The 24,840-nt window shown below is 41.9% G+C and overlaps 1 protein-coding gene across 7 annotated transcripts; it reads left to right on the top strand.

Moving 5' to 3' along the window:
- The first annotated feature begins 3,006 nt into the window (after window positions 1–3,006).
- Window positions 3,007–24,435, top strand: LOC112259277 (casein kinase I). Of its 7 annotated transcripts, none has more exons than XM_042307152.1 (10): window positions 3,007–3,523; window positions 18,319–18,429; window positions 18,799–18,947; window positions 19,118–19,346; window positions 19,503–19,673; window positions 19,915–20,063; window positions 20,200–20,386; window positions 20,708–20,847; window positions 21,472–21,542; window positions 22,500–24,435. In XM_042307152.1, the coding sequence occupies exons 1-9, from the start codon at window positions 3,448–3,450 to the stop codon at window positions 21,520–21,522; spliced, it is 1,263 nt and encodes a 420-aa protein (XP_042163086.1). In that variant the 5' UTR covers window positions 3,007–3,447; the 3' UTR covers window positions 21,523–21,542; window positions 22,500–24,435. The 7 variants fall into 7 exon arrangements, with proteins under 7 accessions (XP_042163086.1, XP_042163091.1, XP_042163089.1 ...); XM_042307155.1 differs by having other exon boundaries at window positions 3,008–3,523; window positions 21,467–21,542; XM_042307154.1 differs by having other exon boundaries at window positions 3,009–3,523; window positions 20,218–20,386.
- The last annotated feature ends 405 nt before the right edge of the window (window positions 24,436–24,840 follow it).

Genomic DNA, 24,840 nt, shown 5'->3' with positions numbered 1-24,840 from the left:
TGACTCGGTACCGGTAGCCCCTGTATATAGCCTCGTTATTGTTATGTAATTTTGTGTTACTTTTTATTTTATTTTTAACATTAGTTTATTTTAGTATATGGGGGGGTTGGGAAACCCTGCCATAAACAATCCATCTGTACAGTCACAACATGAGCACACCACGTAACTGCATGGCTACAAAGTGAACTCGGTAGACAGGACACACTCTACAAAGTGTTTTTGAGAAGTTTTATTTTGAAAGGTAAACAAGTTATTCAACAGTACTGGTGTGATCCATAACAGGTGTCTAGACATGAATATGGGCCTATGTCCTAGAGTCATTCGGCTGTCATAGGTATAGATTACATGTCAGCATATTGTTTTCATAAGAGTGGAAGTGCTGAATGTACCTGCTATGATTGGATTAGTTTACCTCACATTGGCAGGCAGGCAGCAGGCTTACCAGCAGGCTGTGTTCTAACATGCAGCAGTCGTGTGTGTACTTGTGAATGCACTAGCTAATTGTAAGGGGTTTTATAGTACCGTTGTCTTGGGTCAATGGGAATGTATTTCCACTAGTGGAGGCGGCTGAGGGGAGGACGTTTCATAATAATGGCTGGAATGGATTAATGGAATGGCATCAAACACATATCACTCCACTACTTCTGCTGCAGCCATTACCACGAGCCCGTCCCCAATTCAACCTCCTGTAGTTTCCACATAAAGACGCCAACACAAACATGAGTGACTTTGTAGGCTATTAGCTTTTGTTTGTTGACATTTATCAAAGAAAGAAAAACAATTAGCTTTGCTGTCCAATGAAAATATTTAGGCTACACAAATAAATCATTTTATTACAGAAATAATTCATTTTATTGAACATTAAATCAGAATAAGCAAAATACCTAGAAACATTGTAATAACAAAGTCATGATCAAATCTTTCCTGCATGTTTCTCTGCTGAACTTCATTATACAACTACACAATACTTTTCGATCTCTGTTCTTTCTCGTCCCTCCAGCTCCGTGTATTGTGAAACACGTGCAGTCCAAATGACATAATCCAAACATCAAGAGCTGCGTCTGAGGGGCCAAACCACATAAATAGTGCCCCTGACAATTTCAGGGATTGGTCCATATGCGACCAATCACAAAAATCACAAACGCTCTTCAGATTAGTGGGCGTGGCCTCCAAGGTTTGGAGCTCTGTCATGAGTGAGAAAGCTTGTCCGTCTGTTCCTGAGCCATAGAAAAGTCCTATTGACACTGAATCCTATTTCCATAATTTGAAATGTATGTTTTTGACATTCTTAGAACGGTTTGAAATACAATTGACATTTTACATTGTGAGAATTATATTTTTGCTCAGTTGTTTTATTGTTTTGCTCAGTTCTGTATGCAATATATGTACAATGAGACCTATTAGAGTTTTTAGGGGGTTTTCCTGTGCCTGAGACACACACAGACACACACACACACACAACCATCTCTTAGCATGTCTTGACCTCAATGGCCTGAGTTGCTGAGGCATCTTGAACTTAAGTCTAGAAATGAAAACAAATACTATTAAAACAGGAAAATGGGCAAACATGAGTAATGGCAATTTATGAATGACTGAATGTTTCCATTTTGAAGAAAACAATATATGAGCTGTCCCTATATGAGCAGTTGACGGAGCCAGTAGTAATTTCCTTCTCCTGACCCATGGCCCAATGATTTGTGTCTATCCTAGATGTGTCCCTTCAAATAATATGTACCAAGGAAAAGTTAGACGCTGGGAGAGAGAGAGCTTTATCAACCTACTTCCATCTCTATCATGCTCCATCCACAACAAGAAATATGTGTTTTCTCTGATGCATGCATCCATCATCAACAGTTTTTTTCTGCAGTTTGAATCTTATTCTGAGTAGAAAAAAGACTGGATACTGTTCAAATTCTGAATCTCAAAATAATGACTCCCCCTGCACAGTATCCCAGACTAAAGAACTAGGAAATGCAAGGTTCATGGATTCATTTGACCTTTTTCCTGCTCCCATACTAAATAATCCTGTATATCTAGGGTATTTTGGTCTATTCAGCCCCAGTCGAGTGGCTGTGTCACAGGATTACTGAGAGTGCAGGACAGGATTTATCCCTGATGTAACTTGTCTATCTCTATCTGTTTGTTTATCGTGTGTGTGCATGCGTGTGTGTTCGTACATATATTCATATGTCCTTGCTTGCCTGTCTTTTTGCTTTCTGTTGTTGTCCTCTGCTGATTTGGCCTCAAATAATTCAGGTCACAGTATATACCTTAGCCACTGTGACATCATGGCATTAGGGGTAGATTTAAGAACCCCCAAAATCCTAACCTAATTAGGGGAAACCACATATTGTGACACCTTAGATCAGTGTCTAAGGAAATGGCACCCTATTCCCTAGTGCACTACTTTTGACCAGGGCCCATAGGTCTCTGGTCAAGTGTAGTGCACAATATAGGGAATAGGGTGCAATTTGGGACATATATAGGCCTTATGTCAACTTCAACCTACTCTGTATGGGGTGGTGACCTACTGTGCCTCAGGTTGTTTGTACATCACTTCGTTTTTAGATGAGTGTGATTGCCTAGCATTCTAGCTATACATTCTATAATATGTTTTGTCCTTAACTCTTAGAACATGACACAAGGAAACAGAAAATGACATTATATTTCAAGTCTACATTTCCCTAGATCCTGCCATCTAGGTGCAACAAGGCGACACAGACAAAGACAATACCGATATAACTGTCCCCTCGAGTGGCTGTGTGACCGGATTCAGTACTTTTTTCATAGTTTCACCATCATTGTTGACAGGTTGTATGTTATGCCCATATTGATGCAGAAGTCATGTTTATAAACATGAAATAGTACGTATTTAGTGTTGTTAGTTCGATTTTTTGATTCAGTGTATCAGTCTTTCTACATACAAAGTAACACTTCAATAATTTCCAAAGACCAATGCGCCCTCTTTAAATGTGACCTGCGCAGGGTTGCTAGGAGAAATGATGTCACAAGCGAATGCCAGCCAGCCAGTCCACAGTGGAAGAAATTCCTACAGTGGAGAACAGGCTATTTTTATTTTTTGTTTTTAGAAGGCTTCCATCAAAATCCGTCTCCATCGTTCTTGATTTTGGAAAGGATGATATCAAAAACAGCTAGAACATAATCTACACATTCTAAGCTTTCAGGCAATACCAATATCGTGGTGTTCCGAAGAAAATATAGATATAAAAGGGATGGGGACAATTGGATTGTTACAGAAGGAACTTGATCTTCTGGGATTCATGGGGAGGGGGGGCGTCTGAATAAAGGGGTTTGTATTCCAGCAAAGTAAGGTGATATTTGGGGTGGATTGGTAACCAAAAAGAGCAACAACACCAAGGGTGACTTTTTTTTTCTTTCTCAAAACGACACATTCTGAAGGTTGCTTCGTAAGAATAACATTGAACCATGGAATTGAGAGTGGGAAACCGATACAGGCTGGGCAGGAAAATTGGAAGTGGATCTTTTGGAGATATCTATTTGGGTGAGTAGCTAGCTAACGAAAATGTCATTAGTATTACACAACGTTACCGTAGGTTGGCTAACGTCAATCGAACATTTTAAACTAGCTAACGTTAGCTAGCTATCATATACAGCGTCTCTAACATGCTAACCTAGCTCGCTACATTGCTAACATTAATCCAAACCAGCTAGCTACGTTAGCTGGCCAGCTGATGGAAATGTGCAAATATGTTATTGGTTAGCATGACCAAAACAAACTGTCAATTCCCAGCACCTATTGTCCCCTTGGCAAGCCAATAACGTTCGCTAGCTACGTTGGCCACCATCCAGATAGTTACCTAACCTTAGCTTGGATCACGAATGAGAGGCTTTTTGAAAATGTATAAGTTAGCTAGTTCACTTCACAAACCGACCGAACAAGTCACCCAGCCCAACAGAGTTTGCCAGTAGTCATCCCATCTGTCAGTTAATTTCAAGGGCTGGAGGGCAGTTAGCTAGCTGCAGTAGAGCTAGCCAAATGTGCTTCCCAAGCAGTTGCACTCAGTATACGATGGGCAATGAAGCCCTTTATCTGCTTCCATACATCCAGATTAGTTCGTGGATACCATTTCTCTGTGTCCCGTATGACGGAAGTTATAGGTAGTTTACCAGCCAATGCTAACTAGCGTTAGCACAATGATTGGAAGTCTATGGAATTTACTAACATGCTAGCAGTTGCCATAGACTTCCAGTCATTGCGCTAACGCTAGTTAGCAATTGCGCTAACGCTAATTGGCAAATTCCTTCAAACTGCACACAGAGACATAAATGGTATCCACGAGTTAATCTGGCTCTAGGGAAGTAGATAAAAGGATACAATGCCAAAATACTGAAGTATCCCTTTTAGAGTTGTGTTGACATCTAGTTGTTTTTAGTGTGTTGTGTATGTGGCCCTGTGGTTTTTCCAGTCAGCTGGTATCTGAAATTACATTCTGATATGTTATCACCCCCAGGGTTGAGCTCACAGACCTTTGTCATAAGGTACGATGAACAGTTCCTGCTTTTTGCATGATTCAATTTGAATCTTGTCATGCCATAACTGTAATGGTTTTGTTATAATGCTGATATGCTTCCTGGAGTGAAGTCATGTTTTTTTTCTTTGGGTAGTCCTAATATTCCTCCCCATGTTGAATGCTGAATAGGTTTTACTGGACAAAATCCAGTGTTTTGAATTTGGTGTATGTTCTGTCCTCATTGTAGGTGTGTTCAGTTGTCTGTAGGAACTCCTGTGGTTGAGTTGAAGCAGGAACAGCCACAGGGTTGGACATGATTCTACAGCTTCTTGGCACTACTGTAGTTAGTGTATACAGGCAGAAAGAGCTTATTGTTTATGTGGATGACATCAGTGAAGCTTCTAACAGCCATGTCATTGTTTCACAAACCGTCAGTGTGTAACATATGAGAAAGTCAGATCAGATTATAACCCCCACTACTGCCCTGCCTGTGGTAGCCTGTCACGAGTCAAAACACCCCAGCTCTCCACCCTGCCCCTTTTCTAAACAAATAGGTCTAAACTCCATGTAAGTCCAAAAGGTTGCTTGACTTGCTTCTCAGTTGAATTTTTGTTTTTGAAAGGCTTGGGTCATTTGGCTACTGACTAGACACTGTGGCAGATGTTATTCCAATCTGTGAGTTGTTTAACACTAGAGCTGTGACTGTCTTGGAATTTGCAGTTACGGTAATTGGCCAGGCCAATGAATAGTCATCGACCACCATTGGCTGCAAAAGAAACACATGACATTTCTCTGCAACTTCACTATTACTATTACACTTTGTAATTATCACTAGGACTTTTTTATTATTTTATCAGATTAAAGAGATTAAATCCAGACAGGCTTGTTTTAGAAAACTTTCTGAATGGACATAGAGAATTGGTGAACTCGTACACATAACCCACCCACCTGAAAGGACACCTCAATCAAAGCCAACTGCAGTGCATCTCACTCAGACACTGAAGCAAACCACATTTCTTCTTTCCCAAAAATGCATTAAAAACCTTGCCTTCGCTTAATCCTTTCTGTAGGATATTACATTATGGGATAATGTAGCCTATCATATAAATTGACGAGGAAAGTTTTTTAAGGGGGGGTATATAGACAGCTCTGATGCGCATGAAGATGAATTTGACAATCATTAGGCAATAGAAACATGTCAAATCAAGTTGTATTGGTCACATACACATGGTTAGCAGATGTTAATGTTTTGTGTAGCGAAATGCTTGTGCTTCTAGTTCCGACAGTGCAGTAATATCTAACAATTTCACTAACTTATCCACACAAGTGTAAAGGGATGAATATGTACATAAATATATGAATGAGCGATAGCTGTGCGGCATAGGTAAGATGCAGTAGATGGTATAGAGTACAGTATATACATATGAGATGAGTAATGTAGGGTATGTAATCATTATATAAAGTGGCATTGTTTAAAGTGACTAGTGATACATGTATTATATCCAATTGGCTAGAGATTTGAGTCTGTATGTTGGCAGCAGCCACTCAATGTTAGTGATGGCTGTTTAACAGGCTGATGGCCTTTAGATAGAAGCTGTTTTTCAGTCTCTCGTCCCAGCTTTGATGCACCTGTACTGACCTCGCCTTCTGGATAATAGCGGGGTGAACAGTCAGTGGCTCGGGTGGTTGATGTCCTTGATGATCTTTATGGCCTTCCTGTGACATCGGGTGATGTTGGTGTCCTGGAGGGCTGGTAGTTTGCCCCCGGTGATGCGTTGTGCAGACCTCACTACCCTCTGGAGAGCCTTACAGTTATGCCACTGTACAGTTAACTTGTCCAACGCTCTAACCATTGCACTCCACGAGGAGCCTGCCTGTTACACGAATGCCTTAGAAGCCAAGGTAAATTGCTAGCTAGCATTAAACTTATCTTATAAAAAAACAATCAATCATAATCACTAGTTATAACTACTAATCCAGTTTAGCAGGCAATATTAACCAGGTGAAATCGTGTCATTTCTCTTGCGTTCATTGCACGCAGAGTCAGGGAATATGCAACAGTTTGGGCTGCCTGGCTCATTGCGAACTAATTTGCAAGAATTTTACATAATTATGACATAACATTGAAGGTTGTGCAATGTAACAAGAATATTTAGACTTAGGGATGCCACCCGTTAGATAAAATACTGAACGGTTCCGTATTTCACTGAAATAATAAACGTTTTGTTTTCGAAATGATAGTTTCCGGATTCGACCATATTAATGACCAAAGGCTCGTATTTCTGTGTGTTATTATGTTATAATTAAGTCTGATTTGATAGAGCAGTCTGACTAAGCAGAAGCAGGCCTGTAATCATTCATTAAAACAGCACTTTCGTGTGTTTTGCAGGCAGCTCTTCACAAGCACAGCGCTGTTTATGACTTCAAGCCTATCAGCCTAATGGCTGGTGTCACCAATGTGAAATGGTTAGCTGGGTGTGCGCTAATACCGTTTCAAGTCACTTGCTTTTAGATTTGGAGTAGTTATTCCCCTTGCGTTGCAAGGGGTGCGATGGGTCACGTTGGTGGTGTGATGGGTCACGCTGCTTCGAGTGTGGCTGTTGTCGATGTGTTCCTGGTTCGAGCCCAGGGAGGAGCGAGGAGAGTGATGGAAGCTATACTGTTACACTGGCAATACTATCGTGCCTATAAGAACATCCAATAGTCAAAGGTATATGAAATACAAATGGTATAGAGAGAAATAGTCCTAAAAATACTATATTAACTGCAACCTAAAACCTCTTACCTTGGAATATTGAAGTCTCATGTTAAAAGGAACTACCAACTTTCATATGTTCTCATGTTCTGAGCAAGGAACTGAAACGTTAGTGTTTTTACATGGCACATATTGCATATTGGCACATTACTTTCTTCTCCAACACTTTGTTTTGGCATTATTTAAACCAAATTGAACATGTTTCATTATTTATTTGAGGCTAAATTGATTTTATTGATGTCTTATATTAAGTTAAAATAAGTGTTCGTTCAGTATTGTTGTAATTGTCATTATTATAAATAAATAAATGTGATGATTAAATCGGTATCGGCTTTTTTGGTCCTCCAATAATTGGTATTGGCGTTGAAAAATCATAATCGGTCGACCTCTAATCCAGATGGGTTAAGGTAGTGTGATTGCGTCGTCTGTCGACCTATTGGGGTGGTAAGCAAATTGGAGTGGGTCTAGGGTATCAGGTAGCGTGGAGGTGAAACGATCCTTGACTATTCTCTCAAAGCACTTCAAGATGACAGTAGTGAGTGCTATGGGTTGATAGTCGTTTAGCTCAGTTACCTTAGCTTTCTTGGAACCACAACAATGGTGGCCCTCTTAAGCATGTGGGCGCAGCAGACTGGGATAGGGATTGATTAAATATAGTGCCTTGCGAAAGTATTCGGCCCCCTTGAACTTTGCGACCTTTTGCCACATTTCAGGCTTCAAACATAAAGATATAAAACTGTATTTTTTTGTGAAGAAGTGGAACGACATTTATTGGATATTTCAAACTTTTTTAACAAATCAAAAACTGAAAAATTGGGCATGCAAAATTATTCAGCCCCTTTACTTTCAGTGCAGCAAACTCTCTCCAGAAGTTCAGTGAGGATCTCTGAATGATCCAATGTCGACCTAAATGACTAATGATGATAAATACAATCCACCTGTGTGTAATCAAGTCTCCGTATAAATGCACCTGCACTGTGATACTCTCAGAGGTCCGTTAAAAGCGCAGAGAGCATCATGAAGAACAAGGAACACACCAGGCAGGTCCAAGATACTGTTGTGAAGAAGTTTAAAGCCGGATTTGGATACAAAAAGATTTCCCAAGCTTTAAACATCCCAAGGAGCACTGTGCAAGCGACAATATTGAAATGGAAGGAGTATCAGACCACTGCAAATCTACCAAGACCTGGCCGTCCCTCTAAACTTTCAGCTCATACAAGGAGAAGACTGATCAGAGATGCAGCCAAGAGGCCCATGATCACTCTGGATGAACTGCAGAGATCTACAGCTGAGGTGGGAGACTCTGTCCATAGGACAACAATCAGTCATATATTGCACAAATCTGGCCTTTATGGAAGAGTGGCAAGAAGAAAGCCATTTCTTAAAGATATCCATAAAAAGTGTCGTTTAAAGTTTGCCACAAGCCACCTGGGAGACACACCAAACATGTGGAAGAAGGTGCTCTGGTCAGATGAAACCAAAATTCAACTTTTTGGCAACAATGCAAAACGTTATGTTTGGCGTAAAAGCAACACAGCTCATCACCCTGAACACACCATCTCCACTGTCAAACATGGTGGTGGCAGCATCATGGTTTGGGCCTGCTTTTCTTCAGCAGGGACAGGGAAGATGGTTAAAATTGATGGGAAGATGGATGGAGCCAAATACAGGACCATTCTGGAAGAAAACCTGATGGAGTCTGCAAAAGACCTGAGACTGGGACGGAGATTTGTCTTCCAACAAGACAATGATCCAAAACATAAAGCAAAATCTACAATGGAATGGTTCAAAAATAAACATATCCAGGTGTTAGAATGACCAAGTCAAAGTCCAGACCTGAATCCAATCGAGAATCTGTGGAAAGAACTGAAAACTGCTGTTCACAAATGCTCTCCATCCAACCTCACTGAGCTCGAGCTGTTTTGCAAGGAGGAATGGGAAAAATGTTCAGTCTCTTGATGTGCAAAACTGATAGACATACCCCAAGCGAATTACAGCTGTAATCGCAGCAAAAGGTGGCGCTACAAAGTATTAACTTAAGGGGGCTGAATAATTTTGCACGCCCAATTTCAGTTTTTGATTTGTTAAAAAAGTTTGAAATATCCAATAAATGTCGTTCCACTTCATGATTGTGTCCCACTTGTTGTTGATTCCTCACAAAAAAAATACAGTTTTATATCTTTATGTTTGAAGCCTAAAATGTGGCAAAGTTCAAGGGGGCCGAATACTTTCGCAAGGCACTGTATGTCCTTAAACACACCAGCCAGCTAGTCTGCACATGCTCTGAGTAAAACATTTAAACGGGTCAACCCTCGCGAGACTGCCGGCCCAGACAGCATCCCTAGCCGCGTAGACTAGCTGGCTGGTGTGTTTTGGACATATTCAATCAATCCCAGTCTGCTGTGCCCACATAGCCGCGTGGCTAGGGATGCTGTCTGGGCCGGCAGTCTTGCGAGGGTTAACCCGTTTTAAATATTTTACTCGCGTTGGCCACGGTGAAGGAGAGCCCACAGGTTTTGGAAACGGGCCTTGTCAGTGGCACTGTATTGTTCTCAAAACGAGCAAAGAAGTTGTGTAATTTGTCTGGGAGCAAGATGTCTGCGACGGGGCTGGTTTTCTTTTTGTAATCCGTGATTGACTGTAGACCCTGCCATATGAGTCTCGTGTTTGAGCCGTTGAATTGTGACTACTTTAAACTGACGCTTAGCTTGTTGGATTGCCTTGCGGAGGGAATAGCTACACTGTTTGTATTCGGTCGTGTTTTCCGGTCGCCTTGCCATGATTAAAAGCAGTGGTCCGCGCTTTCAGTTTTGCGCAAATGCTGCCATCAATCCACGGTTCCTGGTTAGGGAGGGTTTTAATAGTCACCGTGGGTACAACATCACCGATGCACTTGCTAATAAATGTGCACACAGCCTGTCCATAGCCTCGTGATCAGCCTGTCCATAGCCTCGTGATCAGCTGTTCATACATTTTTGTGAAGCAATTGGTGGTTATGTTGACACTCTTTTAATTTGAGGGCTTTATCTAAATCTGTGCAACCACTTATTGATAAGGGTAAACTCTGGTGGATTTTTGTCTTTTAGGGTTGCCTATAGCACATGCTCGTTTAGCTTCACTTTAGCAGGCGTATAATATATATAGGTTATACGAATGGTGCATTAATATATTAACTTAACTTACGCATCTCTGTCTTCATTGTTCCCTTCTTGCACAATTCATGCATCTCCGCTGGCACTGGCCTCTTCCCCCTCTGTAGCTCTTGAACGAGTAGCCTGTAAGCCGGGGATCTCCAACCTTTTCTAGCATGAGAGCTAATTTTAAAAAATGAAACATGTCACAAGCTTCTTTTTTTCTCTCTTTCTTCTAGCTTTCAAATAGGAACATTCTCTTTTCTCCTGCAACGCCTCCCTGGAAGAAGTAGTGCACTGTCAAAATACCTGGTAAAATCATGGTTAATAAACAACTCTAAGGGACAGGGGGGGGCTATAAAATCAGATTTTCATCCCCCTCACATCCTCACATTCTGATATTTTCACATTGTTTTCTGTTTCATTTTTCCTGGTTTTAGATTTTTGTTTTTCACTCGCAATTACAGTTCTTAGCAAAACAACGACATTGGATGTTCTGAGTCAAAGTTTAAATCACATCAGCAAACCTTTTTTTGGGGGGGGCGTCTGGAATAAAACTAAATTGATTTGAGTGTAATTCCCCTTTAATTGCGCCTCTGGCCCTTTTTTAATTGTGCATCTAGTGAGTGGAATGTGCCGGTCTAGAAATGTTTCTGTACTGCTGCTAGAAGCTTAACATGTAAAGTGCTGGTTTCATGAGTTGAAATAAAAGATGATGTTCCATGCGCACAAAAAGCTCATCTCAAATGTTGTTCACAAATTTGTTTACATCCCTGTTAGTGAGCATTTACCAAGATAATTCATCCACCTGACAGGTGTGGCATGTCAGGAAGCTGATTAAACAGCATGATCACCTTGTGCTGGGTATAATAAAATTCCTCTCTCTAAAACACACAACACAATGCCACAGATGTCTCAAGTTAAGGGAGTGTGCAATTGGCATGCTGACTGCAGGAATGTCCACCAGAGCTGTTGCCAGACAATTTAATGTTAATTTCTCTACCATATGCTGCCGCCGTTGTTTTAGAAAATTTGTCAGTACATCCAACCGGCCTCACAACCGCAGACCACATGTAACCACGCCAGCCCAGGACCTCCCCATCCGGCTTCCTCAACCTCGGGATTGTCTGAAAGGAGGGTGGGGGATGCTGAGGAGTATTTCTCTCTGTAATAAAGCCCTTTTGTGGGGCTTTGGCTGAGCCTGGCTTCCAGGCCCACCCATGGATGCGCCCCTGCCAAGTGAAGTGAAATCCATAGATTAGGGCCTAATTTATTTAAATTGACTCATTTCCTAATGTGAACGGTAACACAGTAAAATCTTTTAAATTGTTGGATGTCGCATTTATATTTTTGTTCAGTGTAGATACAAATGGTATACATACTCATGATCTACTTCTTCCAGGTAAGTCTACTTTGCATTTAACATTTTAATTGCGACGGTTTTTGTTATTTCCTTCAACCCACACAGGTTATCACATCAACTGGCTACACACAGTGATACACAAACGCGCACTACACAGATGGGCAAAATTGCTGGAAATTTGCAGATAGTTAGGTTTGGCTTTTTAAGCCAATAGTCGCTAACCAGGGGTGGGATAATGTCAGTATGACAGTTGCTGGGAAATTGCGGTGTCTGACTTGTGAGATTTGTTTGCGAAAGTTTAAGATAAACATGAAAAATTGCATATACTTTCAGATTTGTTTGGCGAACTACTCATAGGTGTGCTTTGACCTGTTGGAGACCCCTGCTATAGACAATGAACAGCATTTTTTATATATATATATATATATATATATATACGTTTATTGGTGGAGAGACGCATCGATCGACCATATTGCTTGCTGAATGGCTATAAAATAGGCTACAGCATTGTCAATGAACTGTCAGGAAAATTTGAATGGCGAGAGCGATGTGTAGCCTAGCTCTAGTGTGATGTGATCACATTGGCTAAATTGATACCTTGCTGCACTTACTCATTGCAAATGTAAAACACGGGCAGAGAGAAATTTTGTGAATTCACACAAACCCACAGACCTCTGTGGCAGTGCGCGGCCTGTCAGTGACAGTGTCCCAGATAATAATTTATATTGGTCAAAAGCTTATTCGTTTGCAAAAATATCAATTTTAAAAATCCAACATGTTCCGAATAAATAATTGACGGATTGTGGCAGGACGATATTTTGCAATTGGTGTGAAAGGCATCATAAACAAGACGTGCCCATATAAGGGTTTCTGTTAAGAAAATGTAGGGCCGGACATTCAACCGGAAACATTTCAATCGACTGTACATTTGAGAAATTTACCAAACCCCTAAGCATTGGGTGCGTAACCTGATAAAGGCGTCCACCCACGGTGCTCAGAATGACAAATCACATTTAGATTATGGTAATTAATTTTACACAGAACATGCAAATTGAGGATGCAATGATGTGTATCCTTACTTCACACTTTGAAGATGTTAACTGTCCACGTGTACTTTTCCTCAGCCGACAACTCGAGTACCAAACCGCAAAATCACCAGCCTATGCATAGGCGGTGCGTGAGTTTCAAGTTTGGGGAAGCTAATTTTCACCATGCATCATTCCATGCATCATCGCATTTGCAGGCATATGTAAGAGCCTTCTATTCGTAATTTGATAGTCATTTAGGATCATATAATTCATATAATTGTTCACAAAAAAATATATTTCAATGCATGGCAGTGTGTGGATGGCGTAGATGCCTGGCCTATAGGCTATATCAGATACTTTTCTTTCGCAGTGCGCACTCACCTTGGATTATTGCCCTCCACTGCCGTTCCCTCAATTAATAATTTTCATAACTAAAAGACAGATTTGTCTTTTTCATTGTCTTTTCAGCAATGGTCATTTTGTTTTCCTGCGATTGAATAGTTTAATTTTGTGATATAGCTGACCTGTACTTTTCACTGACCGTCGCAGCTCAACAATCTTCTATTTGTTATTTGCCACACGCGCAATTGTTTCCTTTCCTTCCGACTGTAGGCAATGTGATTCAATACAATCCACAACGTAATCTCTTTTAAGGGGAAGCTAAATGATCCTCTGTGGCCAAAGTATGCTTTAGTAGCCTGTTTTGAATTATTTTATTTAGTCATGTATAGACAGGAATAGGCTTATTATGCCATATCATTTTGCCAATTCAATTAGGGAAAGCTTAGCTAGTATTAGTTTTCTTCCTAGTTATTTGGACCAAAATATCAGACTTGAGAAAGGGCCTTTACTGAAAATAGGCTTTTTGCAGTATTTAAATCATGACATGAGCATCTAATTCTTCTTAAAGATCCTTAAAGATAGTTTCCTAAAGTAGCCTTTATGAATGGACATAGGCCTATAAAGCGAATCATCAAACTCACAATCACATCCTGCAAAAGGACCCATCAACGCTGGTTTGGATAGGATTGTCCGTTTGACACATTGTAGGAGCCAGAACAACCTTGTCGACTGCTGTTGAATAATTAATAGTCAGACACATCCAACTTTTTTTTTAAAGACTGCTTTATTTACTAGCAAGAAATGAAAATATACATTGTGTAAAAGAAGTCCACATCAAGCTTTTCTTTTTAGGCTTCTGCAACCCCGCTCGCTGCTGGAGCACCAAACAACAGTTGGAAAGAGGAGATGTAGACGAAGTTAACAGAACTGCTTATAATTGTTAAAACACTCCCGCTATTAGATTAAGTTGATCTACATTGTAAATAAAGTTAATACAGAAGTTAATTACTGATTGTAAAAATGATTGTAAAAAGGTATGGAACACAGTTAAGGGCTTACTTGGTACATCTATCTCATCATGCCCATCTAGTGGGGAGGTTGACGGGAGAATAATAACAAAACCAGTTGATATTGCCAATCATTTTGCAGATTTTTTTACACAGAAAATTAAATTACTAAGCAACAATGTAGACATAAATTCTTCCAAACAAGCTATTGTCCAATGGATTGATGATCATATTATGAGCAATAAGATCTGCTCTTTTAGTCTACAAACGGTGTCAGTGGAGGAGGTTTTAAACCTATTTAAGTCATTACCTGATGGTAAATCTACAGGTTATGGTCTTATGGACAATTTTTTTGCTTCGCTGTGCTGCTCCCCAGATTGCAGTTCCACTACGATACATATTTAATTGGTCACTGGAAAAGGGGTTATTTGCAAATGTATGGAAGCATGCGAAACTGTGTCCTATTCCGAAAGACTGCAAAGAACCCATTACTCCTGCCAATAGTCGACCAATTAGTCTACTCCCTACACTCAGTAAGATATTGGAGGGTATTGTGAGTAGACAAATGTGGGAGTATATGGAAAAGAATGATCTGATTACAGCCAATCAGCATGCTTATCGCAAAAACCATTCCACTACCACTGCATTGGTTGACATGACTGACCAGTGGCTCAATGCTATGGATAATGGCAGGTTTGTAGGTGTACTATTTTTAGGTTTCAATGCAGCATTTGATTTAGTGGATCATGAAATTATTTTGACAAAATTAATGCATTATGGTTTTAAGGAGGTAGCATTGAATTGGGTACAGTCATATCTAACTGACAGGAAACAGTCCACCTATATCAATGGTTCATTTTCTTCCCCTAATGTGTTAAACTGTGGAATACCGCAGGGCAGCTGCCTTGGGCCACTTCTCTACTTAATATACACCAATGACCTTCCCTATGCCTTGGTTGAAACTCAAGCTACTATATTTGCAGATGATACTACAATTTATGCAGCAAGACAATCGGTTCGACAGGTACAGCAAGCTTTGCAAGGAGATTTGGAGATTATCAGGAAATGGGTTTGCCAAAACAAACTTGCTTTAAACACCAAGAAAAACAGACCAACATAACTTTGGTTAACTAGGAAATGGCCAAAACAGCATGGGATACAATTAAGTATGGGAGGAGTACAAATTGAAGAAGTGGCAGAAACCAAACTACTGGGAGTGCAGCTAGACTACTGCTTATCATGGTCATCTCAAATAACTAATCTATGTAAAAAAAAAAAATATTAAAACAGCATGCATAATCAGAAGGATGTCTAAATATTTACCAGGGAAAATCCTTCAGCAAATAACACAGGCATTGGTTGAGAGTCAAGTGAACTATTGTTCGGTGGTCTGGGGAAATGCATCATCAAGTGAAGTTAGGAGGCTGCAGAATGCACAGAATAAAGCAGCAAGGATTGTTTTAAGGCGGGGATATGGTTCTTCTGTTGCAGTCATGCGCAATGTTCTTGGTTGGTCATCAATCGACAAGATAATTGAAAAAAACATGCTTATTTTATAATATACATCATTTAAAATGGCCAAGTTCTATTCACAGTGGTATTCAGTTGGTAAGAGACAGACATTCCGTAAATACTAGGAATAGATTGTCCACCATCTATGCGTTATCCAGACAGAAAAAAGAAATGGGCAAAAGAACATTTCGATTTAGAGCAATAAAGAAATGGAATAAATTAACTGGGCAAACTAGAAACCTTTCGATATATAAGTTTAAACATTATTTAAAAACAATTTAATATATAATATACTAATATAGTATATAGAAATGTTGTGGGACTATAGTAGATGAAGAATCAAAAAAATGTTTTTTTAATTTTTAGATTGAGTATTTATTGGGTCATTATGTTAGTGTATTATGTATGTTTGTAATAGTGTGTTATATGTGAAAGTGTGTTTATTATAAATTGTATTTTAATGTTAAGGACTCTTGGAAGATTAGTCCAAATGGGGACTAAAATATCCTAATCAAATCCAAAATGTATGTAGGCCTATTAAACAGTTTGATGGCTATTTTGTCTTCATCCATAAATGTCAATTACAGGGTTATTCAATTACTGTCACAGTCCTATTAAATGCACTGTTTGTGCATATTCAGGTTCAGAGACACTCACTGACCTTTGGGAAAGTAGATTTATTTTCTCTTTGCATGGCTGCAGTTTAACTTATGGTCAATATATAAATTGTGTTGCAGATGAGAAACCTCATGTCCAATGAAACTCAATGTCCCAACTCAACAGACATGAAGTGTAATGAAATTGCACCACTGAGTGTAGGGCTGAGTGGATGTTTTTAATGAGTCGTAACTGTGAAATAGGAGATGTTTAGTGATAAGGCCATCCAGCCCACCCCACCTGCACCGAACCACTTAGGATATGGTGTGGGTGTTTTGCTTTTGACACCCTAGCTGGATTGCATAACCAGACCATACATCTATATCACTCTCCTAGGTCACTTGAAACATCCTGACACCGAAAGACTTATGTTGAGTTCATATAGTTTGACTACCACGTGAAGTACAATTTGTTCATTTCTAGAGCACGTAGACTTGACTGCCAATTTTGTGGATAAGGCTAAACCGCTATGCCATGGGGAAAAAAATAAACGTGTCAGTCCTAAGTGCCTAGTTCTTATCCATTGTAATGGGAGAGACAGAATGTCATTTCAGCGAGGGAATGGATTATTCTCCATCTCAGGTCAGCTGTGTTCCTGTGTACTCTTCAGGTGATTGGGGGGAGGGCATTCATCCTACTCACACACAGAGGGGAATGGAACGCTACAGTCAGCTGTAATTCCCTCAGATTAATGCAACCCCCTTTATGTAACCACATGTACGACTCATCCAACATGTTATTGTGTGTTCATGGAGGTGTTAAGTGCTTTTCAGGAGAGGGTCTGAGTCATTCACTGGCTGGTGGCTCTGTTGTGTAGCTGACTCTCGCTTAGAGTTCCACACCTGGACTGTAGCCTACTTTTGAAATGAAATGTCAGATTTATAAAGCTCCCATTTCCCACTGCTAGCACACAAGCAGCAAATGTGCACATCTTCAATGCATTTTTAGACTTGTAGCTTTTGCAAGCTGCCCAAAGAGAAGTAGGCCCAGTTCTAAAGTAGAAGAATAGAGAAGTAGGCCCAGTTCTAAAGTAGAAGAATAGAGAAGTAGGCCCAGTTCTAAAGTAGAAGAATAGAGAAGTAGGCCCAGTTCTAAAGTAGAAGAATAGAGAAGTAGGCCCAGTTCTAAAGTAGAAGAATAGAGAAGTAGGCCCAGTTCTAAAGTAGAAGAATAGAGAAGTAGGCCCAGTTCTAAAGTAGAAGAATAGAGAAGTAGGCCCAGTTCTAAAGTAGAAGAATAGAGAAGTAGGCCCAGTTCTAAAGTAGAAGAATAGAGAAGTAGGCCCAGTTCTAAAGTAGAAGAATAGAGAAGTAGGCCCAGTTCTAAAGTAGAAGAATAGAGAAGTAGGCCCAGTTCTAAAGTAGAAGAATAGAGAAGTAGGCCCAGTTCTAAAGTAGAAGAATAGAGAAGTAGGCCCAGTTCTAAAGTAGAAGAATAGAGAAGTAGGCCCAGTTCTAAAGTAGAAGAATAGAGAAGTAGGCCCAGTACTAAAGTAGAAGAATAGAGAAGTAGGCCCAGTTCTAAAGTAGAAGAATAGAGAAGTAGGCCCAGTTCTAAAGTAGAAGAATAGAGAAGTAGGCCCAGTACTAAAGTAGAAGAATAGAGAAGTAGGCCTGGTCACACATGCTGGCAGTACTGCTCATGAGGAAACGTTAAGATTACAGTTACAGTTGGTTTGTTTACCTGTTTGAGTTGCATTCTTTTGTGGCTGGTATGATATGAATGGGACTTGGTGTATATGCCCCGTCTACATGTTAGTCATTTAGCAGACACTCTTAACCATAATGGCTCTGGTTAAGTGTCTTGCTCAAGGGTACGTCGACAGATTTTTCACCTGTCAGTCAGCAGGGGCATGCACATCACCAGGCCCATGAGTTTCCCCTCCCTTACTGGTCAGGTAAAACTGTCCAGGCCCTAGTCCTTTATAAGCCTAAATCATCATACTCTGAACTGAAAGCAATAACACACCTGGTGGCTCTTTATCCATCTATATACATTTGTATTGACAGTATTTCCTCTTTCTCCCCCAGGCACAGACATCTCAGTGGGAGAGGAGGTCGCCATTAAACTGGAATGTGTGAAGACCAAACACCCACAGCTCCACATAGAGAGTAAGATCTACAAGATGATGCAGGGAGGAGGTGAGACATGGGTCTGAAACATTATACATGGGCCAGGCTGTGGCTATCAGTCTCTCTTTCCCCATCTCCCCCTTCTATCTACACCCTTCATCTTCTCACCCTATTTTCCCCCTTCCCCCAATGTCCAGTGATGTGAAAACCACATTAACAAGCAGGCAGGCAGTCATCACAATGAGTCAGTCATGCCAGCCAGCAGCCTGAGCGAATAGACTCAGTGGAACCTGTCATCAGATCACAGAGCCAGAGAAACAGCACTTGTGTGGGATAGGTATCACACAAGAAATCATGTTAAACCCGATAAAGAATGGGATTTCCTTTCCCTACAGTGGGTATCCTTACAAATCACACTCTCCCTTCCATTCCTTACAGTGGGCATCCCGTCCATAAAGTGGTGTGGAGCAGAGGGAGACTACAACGTGATGGTGATGGAGCTGCTAGGCCCCAGTCTGGAGGACCTGTTCAACTTCTGCTCCCGCAAGTTCAGCCTCAAGACTGTCCTGCTGCTGGCTGACCAGATGGTGAGACACAACTGACCATTAAATCCTCAGCTCTTATGCTGGCTATTAGGGTCCTCTGTATCTTCTACAGTTATGGCCACTATGTGCTATAAAATCTGCTAACAAATTAGAAGCGCAAAGTAAAGCTGTCAAGGAGGTGTAGTGGCCACCCCTGCTCTCCTCTCCTCCAGATCAGCCGGATTGAGTACATCCACTCTAAGAACTTCATCCATAGAGATGTGAAGCCTGACAACTTCCTGATGGGCCTGGGCAAGAAGGGCAACCTGGTATACATCATCGACTTTGGCCTGGCCAAGAAGTACCGCGACGCCCGCACACATCAGCACATCCCCTACCGCGAGAACAAGAACCTGACCGGCACAGCGCGCTACGCATCCATCAACACACATCTGGGGATAGGTAGGTCGCACACCTAGAGGTTGATCACATGCGCGCACATTCCTCAGCACAAGCCTCATAGTGGAGCACTTTCCTTCGATCATGTCAGATCTGGAAAGGATGCTTTTTGAAGGTATTCGAACATGGCCAGTGTGACTTTCTCCTCTCCCTCTGCAGAACAGTCTCGGCGTGATGACCTGGAGTCTCTGGGTTATGTCCTGATGTACTTCAACCTGGGCTCTCTGCCCTGGCAGGGCCTCAAGGCCGCCACCAAGAGGCAGAAGTACGAACGCATCAGTGAGAAGAAAATGTCCACCCCCATCGAGGTGCTCTGCAAGGGATACCCCTGTGAGTAATGTGATTTTTTTTATTTTTACATTTACTCCATCCTGGTTACAGTTTACGAAGGGTTTCTGTGCTTGTCATGTAGTAACAATATACTCTTGGAGTGTTTCTGTCCATTTGTCTTGTCCTTTCCGCACCTCTCTACAAAGAGATCATGCTGTGACCCTGTAAACATGGGAAATAATTTCCCTTCCCGATGAGAAAGTATTCTGATTAAAAGTAATACTTTTCTTCCTCCTCACAGCTGAGTTCTCCACCTACCTGAACTTCTGTCGTTCTCTGCGGTTCGACGACAAGCCAGACTACTCGTACCTCAGACAGCTGTTCCGGAACCTGTTCCACAGACAGGGCTTCTCTTATGACTACGTCTTTGACTGGAACATGCTCAAGTTTGTGAGTACTGCCTCTTAATTGTTAATTAACCAGGATGAAACATATTAATGATTTATTACACATTAGTCCTCTTAACCATTAGCTAATGGTACCTCAGCAGCAGCTTTCTGATCTAGTCTCCATTTCTATCCTTCTGACTGCCCCTAATTCAAAGGGGGCCAACCGTGCAGCAGAGGAGGCGGAGCGGGAGCGGAGGGACAGAGAGGATAGGCTGAGACACAGCAGGAACCCCGGGGCCAGGGGACTCCCTGCCGCCTCAGGACGACCCCGAGGAACACAGGACACGGCGCCGCCTACACCCCTCACACCCACCTCACACACAGGTTAGTGTTTCTGACGCACATCTTAAAACACCTCACACACAGGTTAGTGTTTCTGACGCACATCTTAAAACACCTCACACACAGGTTAGTGTTTCTGACGCACATCTTAAAACACCTCACACACAGGTTAGTGTTTCTGACGCACATCTTAAAACACCTCACACACAGGTTAGTGTTTCTGATGCACATCTTAAAACACCTCACACACAGGTTAGTGTTTCTGACGCACACCTAGATGACTGATGTATGGATTACTTAACAATGTGCTTGACTATTGTCTTGTCATGGTCAGGGAGCATAGTATTTATTTCTCCTCTCTAGCCAACACGTCTCCACGACCGGTGTCTGGTATGGAGCGGGAGAGGAAAGTGAGCATGCGGCTTCACCGGGGAGCTCCCGTTAACGTCTCCTCGTCCGATCTGACAGGACACCAGGACACCTCCCGCATGTCCACCTCACAGGTACAAGCTCGCCCCATCCCTAGCGTCACCCCCTCGGGCCTCACCAGATGACCCTTAACCTCATACGACCATGCCCCATCGTGACCCACTCCTGCAGAGAAATATGCAACACATAACTAACGAAGTTGTCTATAGAAACTTGAAGCAGGAATGTCCTGACTGTCTTCAAATGTCCGTAAGAGTAGCTATACGTCTAGCAGTGCATCAGTAAGGCCAGGATCACATCCACATAATCTTTTAAAACATGAATGAACATAAAGCTGTTTATTGGAGGGAGGAACTTCAGCTAGCTATGTAAAGGGCCCTGGCGTTAGCCTGACAAAACAAGACAAGGATAAGAAGGGGAAGGAAATCCACACCAGGATTGAGAGGAAACCCTGAACATCTCCCCACTCTCCTTGGGCAGCGTCAACATCTCCCCACTCTCCTTGGACAGCGTCAACATCTCCCCACTCTCCTTGCCCATGTCTTAACGTTTCCACCAGGTGGTCATGGGAGTTTTTTATCTCCCACTCCCAGGGCATTGGTGTGACGGTAAGCATGCCATACTACAGACCCAGATCCACTTGTCTGACTTGCCCTATGGCCTTCTCTCTCCCTCCTTCCCCCCCAACCCCAGAATAGCATTCCCTTCGATCATCACGACAAGTAGAGGCTCGCCACATCCTCGTGTGATGGCCCGATGGCCACACTAGGTGAGTCCCGCTCAGGCTGGCGCTGTGTCCTAAAGCACCAGGGATGCACGTCTCCTGTCTTATTGGGCAGCACTGTCTGTCTGCAGGCTCTCCATTCCTCTCTGTTACACCATGAAAGGGGGTTGAGACCATGTGATCACTGGAGACAAGTAGCTTCAATGTTAGCAGCTAATATCGCTGATGACAATAGGAGCTAGACTTCAGCAGGCCAGACTCCTCCCTTTCATAGCGTACTTATCAGTGTGTGAGTCTTCATATCAAACACTGCAGCCCTTGAGAACTGGAGTGCTGCATTCCAGCCTTGTGATAACAAATACACGTGGGGAATTAGTGTTTCCCTTATTCCTGGCTGTCACCCCACCTAGCTCTGTGACCTGTGACCTATCCTCCGCTCAGTGCGCGTGGCTTGTTGCAGTGGTTGGACTGTGCTGATTCCTGTCTGACGTTCTCCAGCATGTGACTGCATTAGGTCCTATTCTGCTCCTAACTCTCTAGTGTCCTTCAAACCCTCTCTCCCTTGACTTTTACCACTGCTCAATGCTGCATGGTTTTTCATACATCTCCAGAGATTCTCCTCAAGCTACAGTTTAGGTTCGCCACGGCTGAAAGCGTAAACTCTGGTGAATACTGAATTGAGTTTTATTTTTCTGACACGTGAATGACGCACCAGACTAAAGCCATGTGATGAGGTGGCCCAACGCTGCCTACCCTCATCATATCTGCTGCACTACTCAGAAATACTGCTGCTGCTACTGAGAAATATGACAAGATGAAGCTATTTTCAACCCTTCATGCATGTCTTGAACCTTATGAAGAATATTGTACGTCTGGTATTTTTAATGACATTTTAAGTGCAGAAGAGAATGAAGTATAATGAATGGTAAGATGGAGATTCCATGCAGAGAAGCTAGAGTAGAGATCCCTGCCTGCAAGTATAAAAGTTTCTCTTTCTCTCAGATGGTGCCTGGTATGATCCCTGGTGGCCTCCACTCTGCAGTGCCTCGATGAGACAATACCCACAATGCACCTGGCACAGCGGAGGACTGCACCAAGGCTGGCTCCACCAATCAGCTGCCAGCCAGCCTAACTACTTCAGAAACCATCGGAAGACCAACTCTTTCCTCTCCTGACCTGGTGTTCTCTGGTTGATCCTCTCTTTTTCCCACTAGATCTCTTGTTCCTTTCCCGCTCGCCCTTGATTTCCTTGTACTCTCTCCCAAACACTTACAATCGTTGTGATAAAGAATCTCTGAACTACAGACCACATCTGCAACCTTTTTTCTGGGAGACATTTTCAACGTCTGTGCAGAGGCCGTGGTCTTTGCTGCCATGGCGATCTAACAGATTTAATTAAGACGACAAATGGAACGACAACAACCGCCACCGTTATCGCCATGGTTACTACTTATCATCCATGGCACTTTGTCAATAGACACCAATTTCTACTCCCACAGTACATTACTAAATAACCAATTGATAAATCTGATATGAAAAGAGCTAATCGATGATTGCGGCTCTATTTGAAATGGATCGGTTTTGGTTTTTCATTTGTACTTATTTACAGACCTCTTCTCTGACCACCAGCAGGCTTTTGTTTTCACAGCCCTGATCTGTAACTCTAAAGCCATTTGTAATATATACTATTTGCATGTTTTAACACTGGACATCCCTTTGACCAAGCTGAGGTGTATGAGTCAGGTGGAGGGTTTCAACTCTAAACCACAATTGAAGTCTGTTTTCTTTATGGGGTTCTATGATCAACATCCCTCAAGTTGTATGTGTTATGGAGGAGCCCCTGTTAAGGTTTCCTCTTCTCACACTGAGTCAGACTGCCTCATGGTCTACTGTACAGATCTACATTCTCATTCTGTTATTTGTATTGTTTCTAGGCTGTGAAATTGTATTTTAATGAAGATGTGAAATGTTTCAGCTTTTTCCCTTTTTGGTTTCCTTATTGTGGTGAATTTGGGTTTCTGACCGTAGGTCTCACTTGGGGCTGCTCTAAAGTGGGACATCACTGTCCTATAATCGGTCTGTTTTGGGCTGTCAATCATTGTCTGTTCCCAGGCTTTTGCCTTGTCTGTCCACAAAGATGAAGTGCAGGATCGTTTTAGTTGGAGTTCCTCAAATACACCAGATACCCAGAGACTTAAGTGTCTGTTAAATGGCTGCCATTTTAAACTATAATTTGTTTTGAGTGTGAATGGAGTTTTTATATCAAAGGCTCACAATGACTTACTGGCTCCATGTGAACACTGGTGTTATTTTTACATGTTTTGAGAAGTAAAATGGTCCTGCACTGATGTGGCTAGAAGCAGTTGACTAAACCGCTGTCATTACTTCATCTATTCCCTGATAAAAGAACCGATTTACACTTCTCTTGGGTGGACTATGGCCTTGGACGTTCCAGTTGATGGTCGTGTTCCCCTGCTCAGACGTTGCATGCATCGACCAGTGATTGCATGCCACATCATCGAATGTGCCGTCAGGTACCTGATTGCGATAATGAGGTTAGCTGATGCGTTGTAAGATCTAACATGCGTCGGCAAGGCCTGGGCAGAGTAACACGCCATGTCTTTACTGGTTCTCAGCAAAGAGTGGAGCAAGAGTTTGGGATATTCAATTTGACCTCTGAGGATAATTTCAATCAGCAATATGAGGTTTAAGGGCGGGCACAGCTGAACTGTTGCCATGGTTCAGCTCTATAGGACTGTTTTAATGCTGACCTCCATTATTGACTAGTCATTTCTGGTTTGACTCATGGCCAGTTTGGTCAATCACTGACTCACCCTCCTATGTGTAATTAACTAAGCTACCAGCTCTAAGAATATTCCTTTATCTCCCATTTGTGTACTTTTAAAAACTGTAAATAAATGAAGTACTTTGTGTACTACCCTGTGTGCTTTCATTTTCAAATGTTATTTTTTTGTATTCATGGATGTTTTAATGTCTACCACTAGACATGCACACTATGATTGCCCTAAACTGGGACACCTGATGGGAAGAGAAAGACACCCAAAAGACAAGTGGAGATGGACTGTGACCCAACCTGGGGAACTAAGATAATGGGCGTAATGCCAACCTAGAGATGGTGCTAGTGGGGCACCTATCTAGGATATATAATCAGGTGCATTATGAGTGTCTGATGCAGATGGTGTGACCTGTCACATGTAATACCTGAGTAAATGATTATGCTTGCATTTTACTTAACTCTCCGACGCTGGTTAATTCACATACACATAACATGGTGTCAGAAGTGTGAACCCAAAGCCAAGCACTAAGGAAAAAAGGATAAGTT

This window comes from Oncorhynchus tshawytscha, linkage group LG27, assembly GCF_018296145.1.
Source record: "Oncorhynchus tshawytscha isolate Ot180627B linkage group LG27, Otsh_v2.0, whole genome shotgun sequence".
NCBI classification, from domain to species: Eukaryota; Metazoa; Chordata; class Actinopteri; order Salmoniformes; family Salmonidae; genus Oncorhynchus; species Oncorhynchus tshawytscha.
The sequence above is the reverse complement of the archived record's forward strand: the minus strand, read 5'-3'. Positions and strand labels throughout refer to the sequence as shown.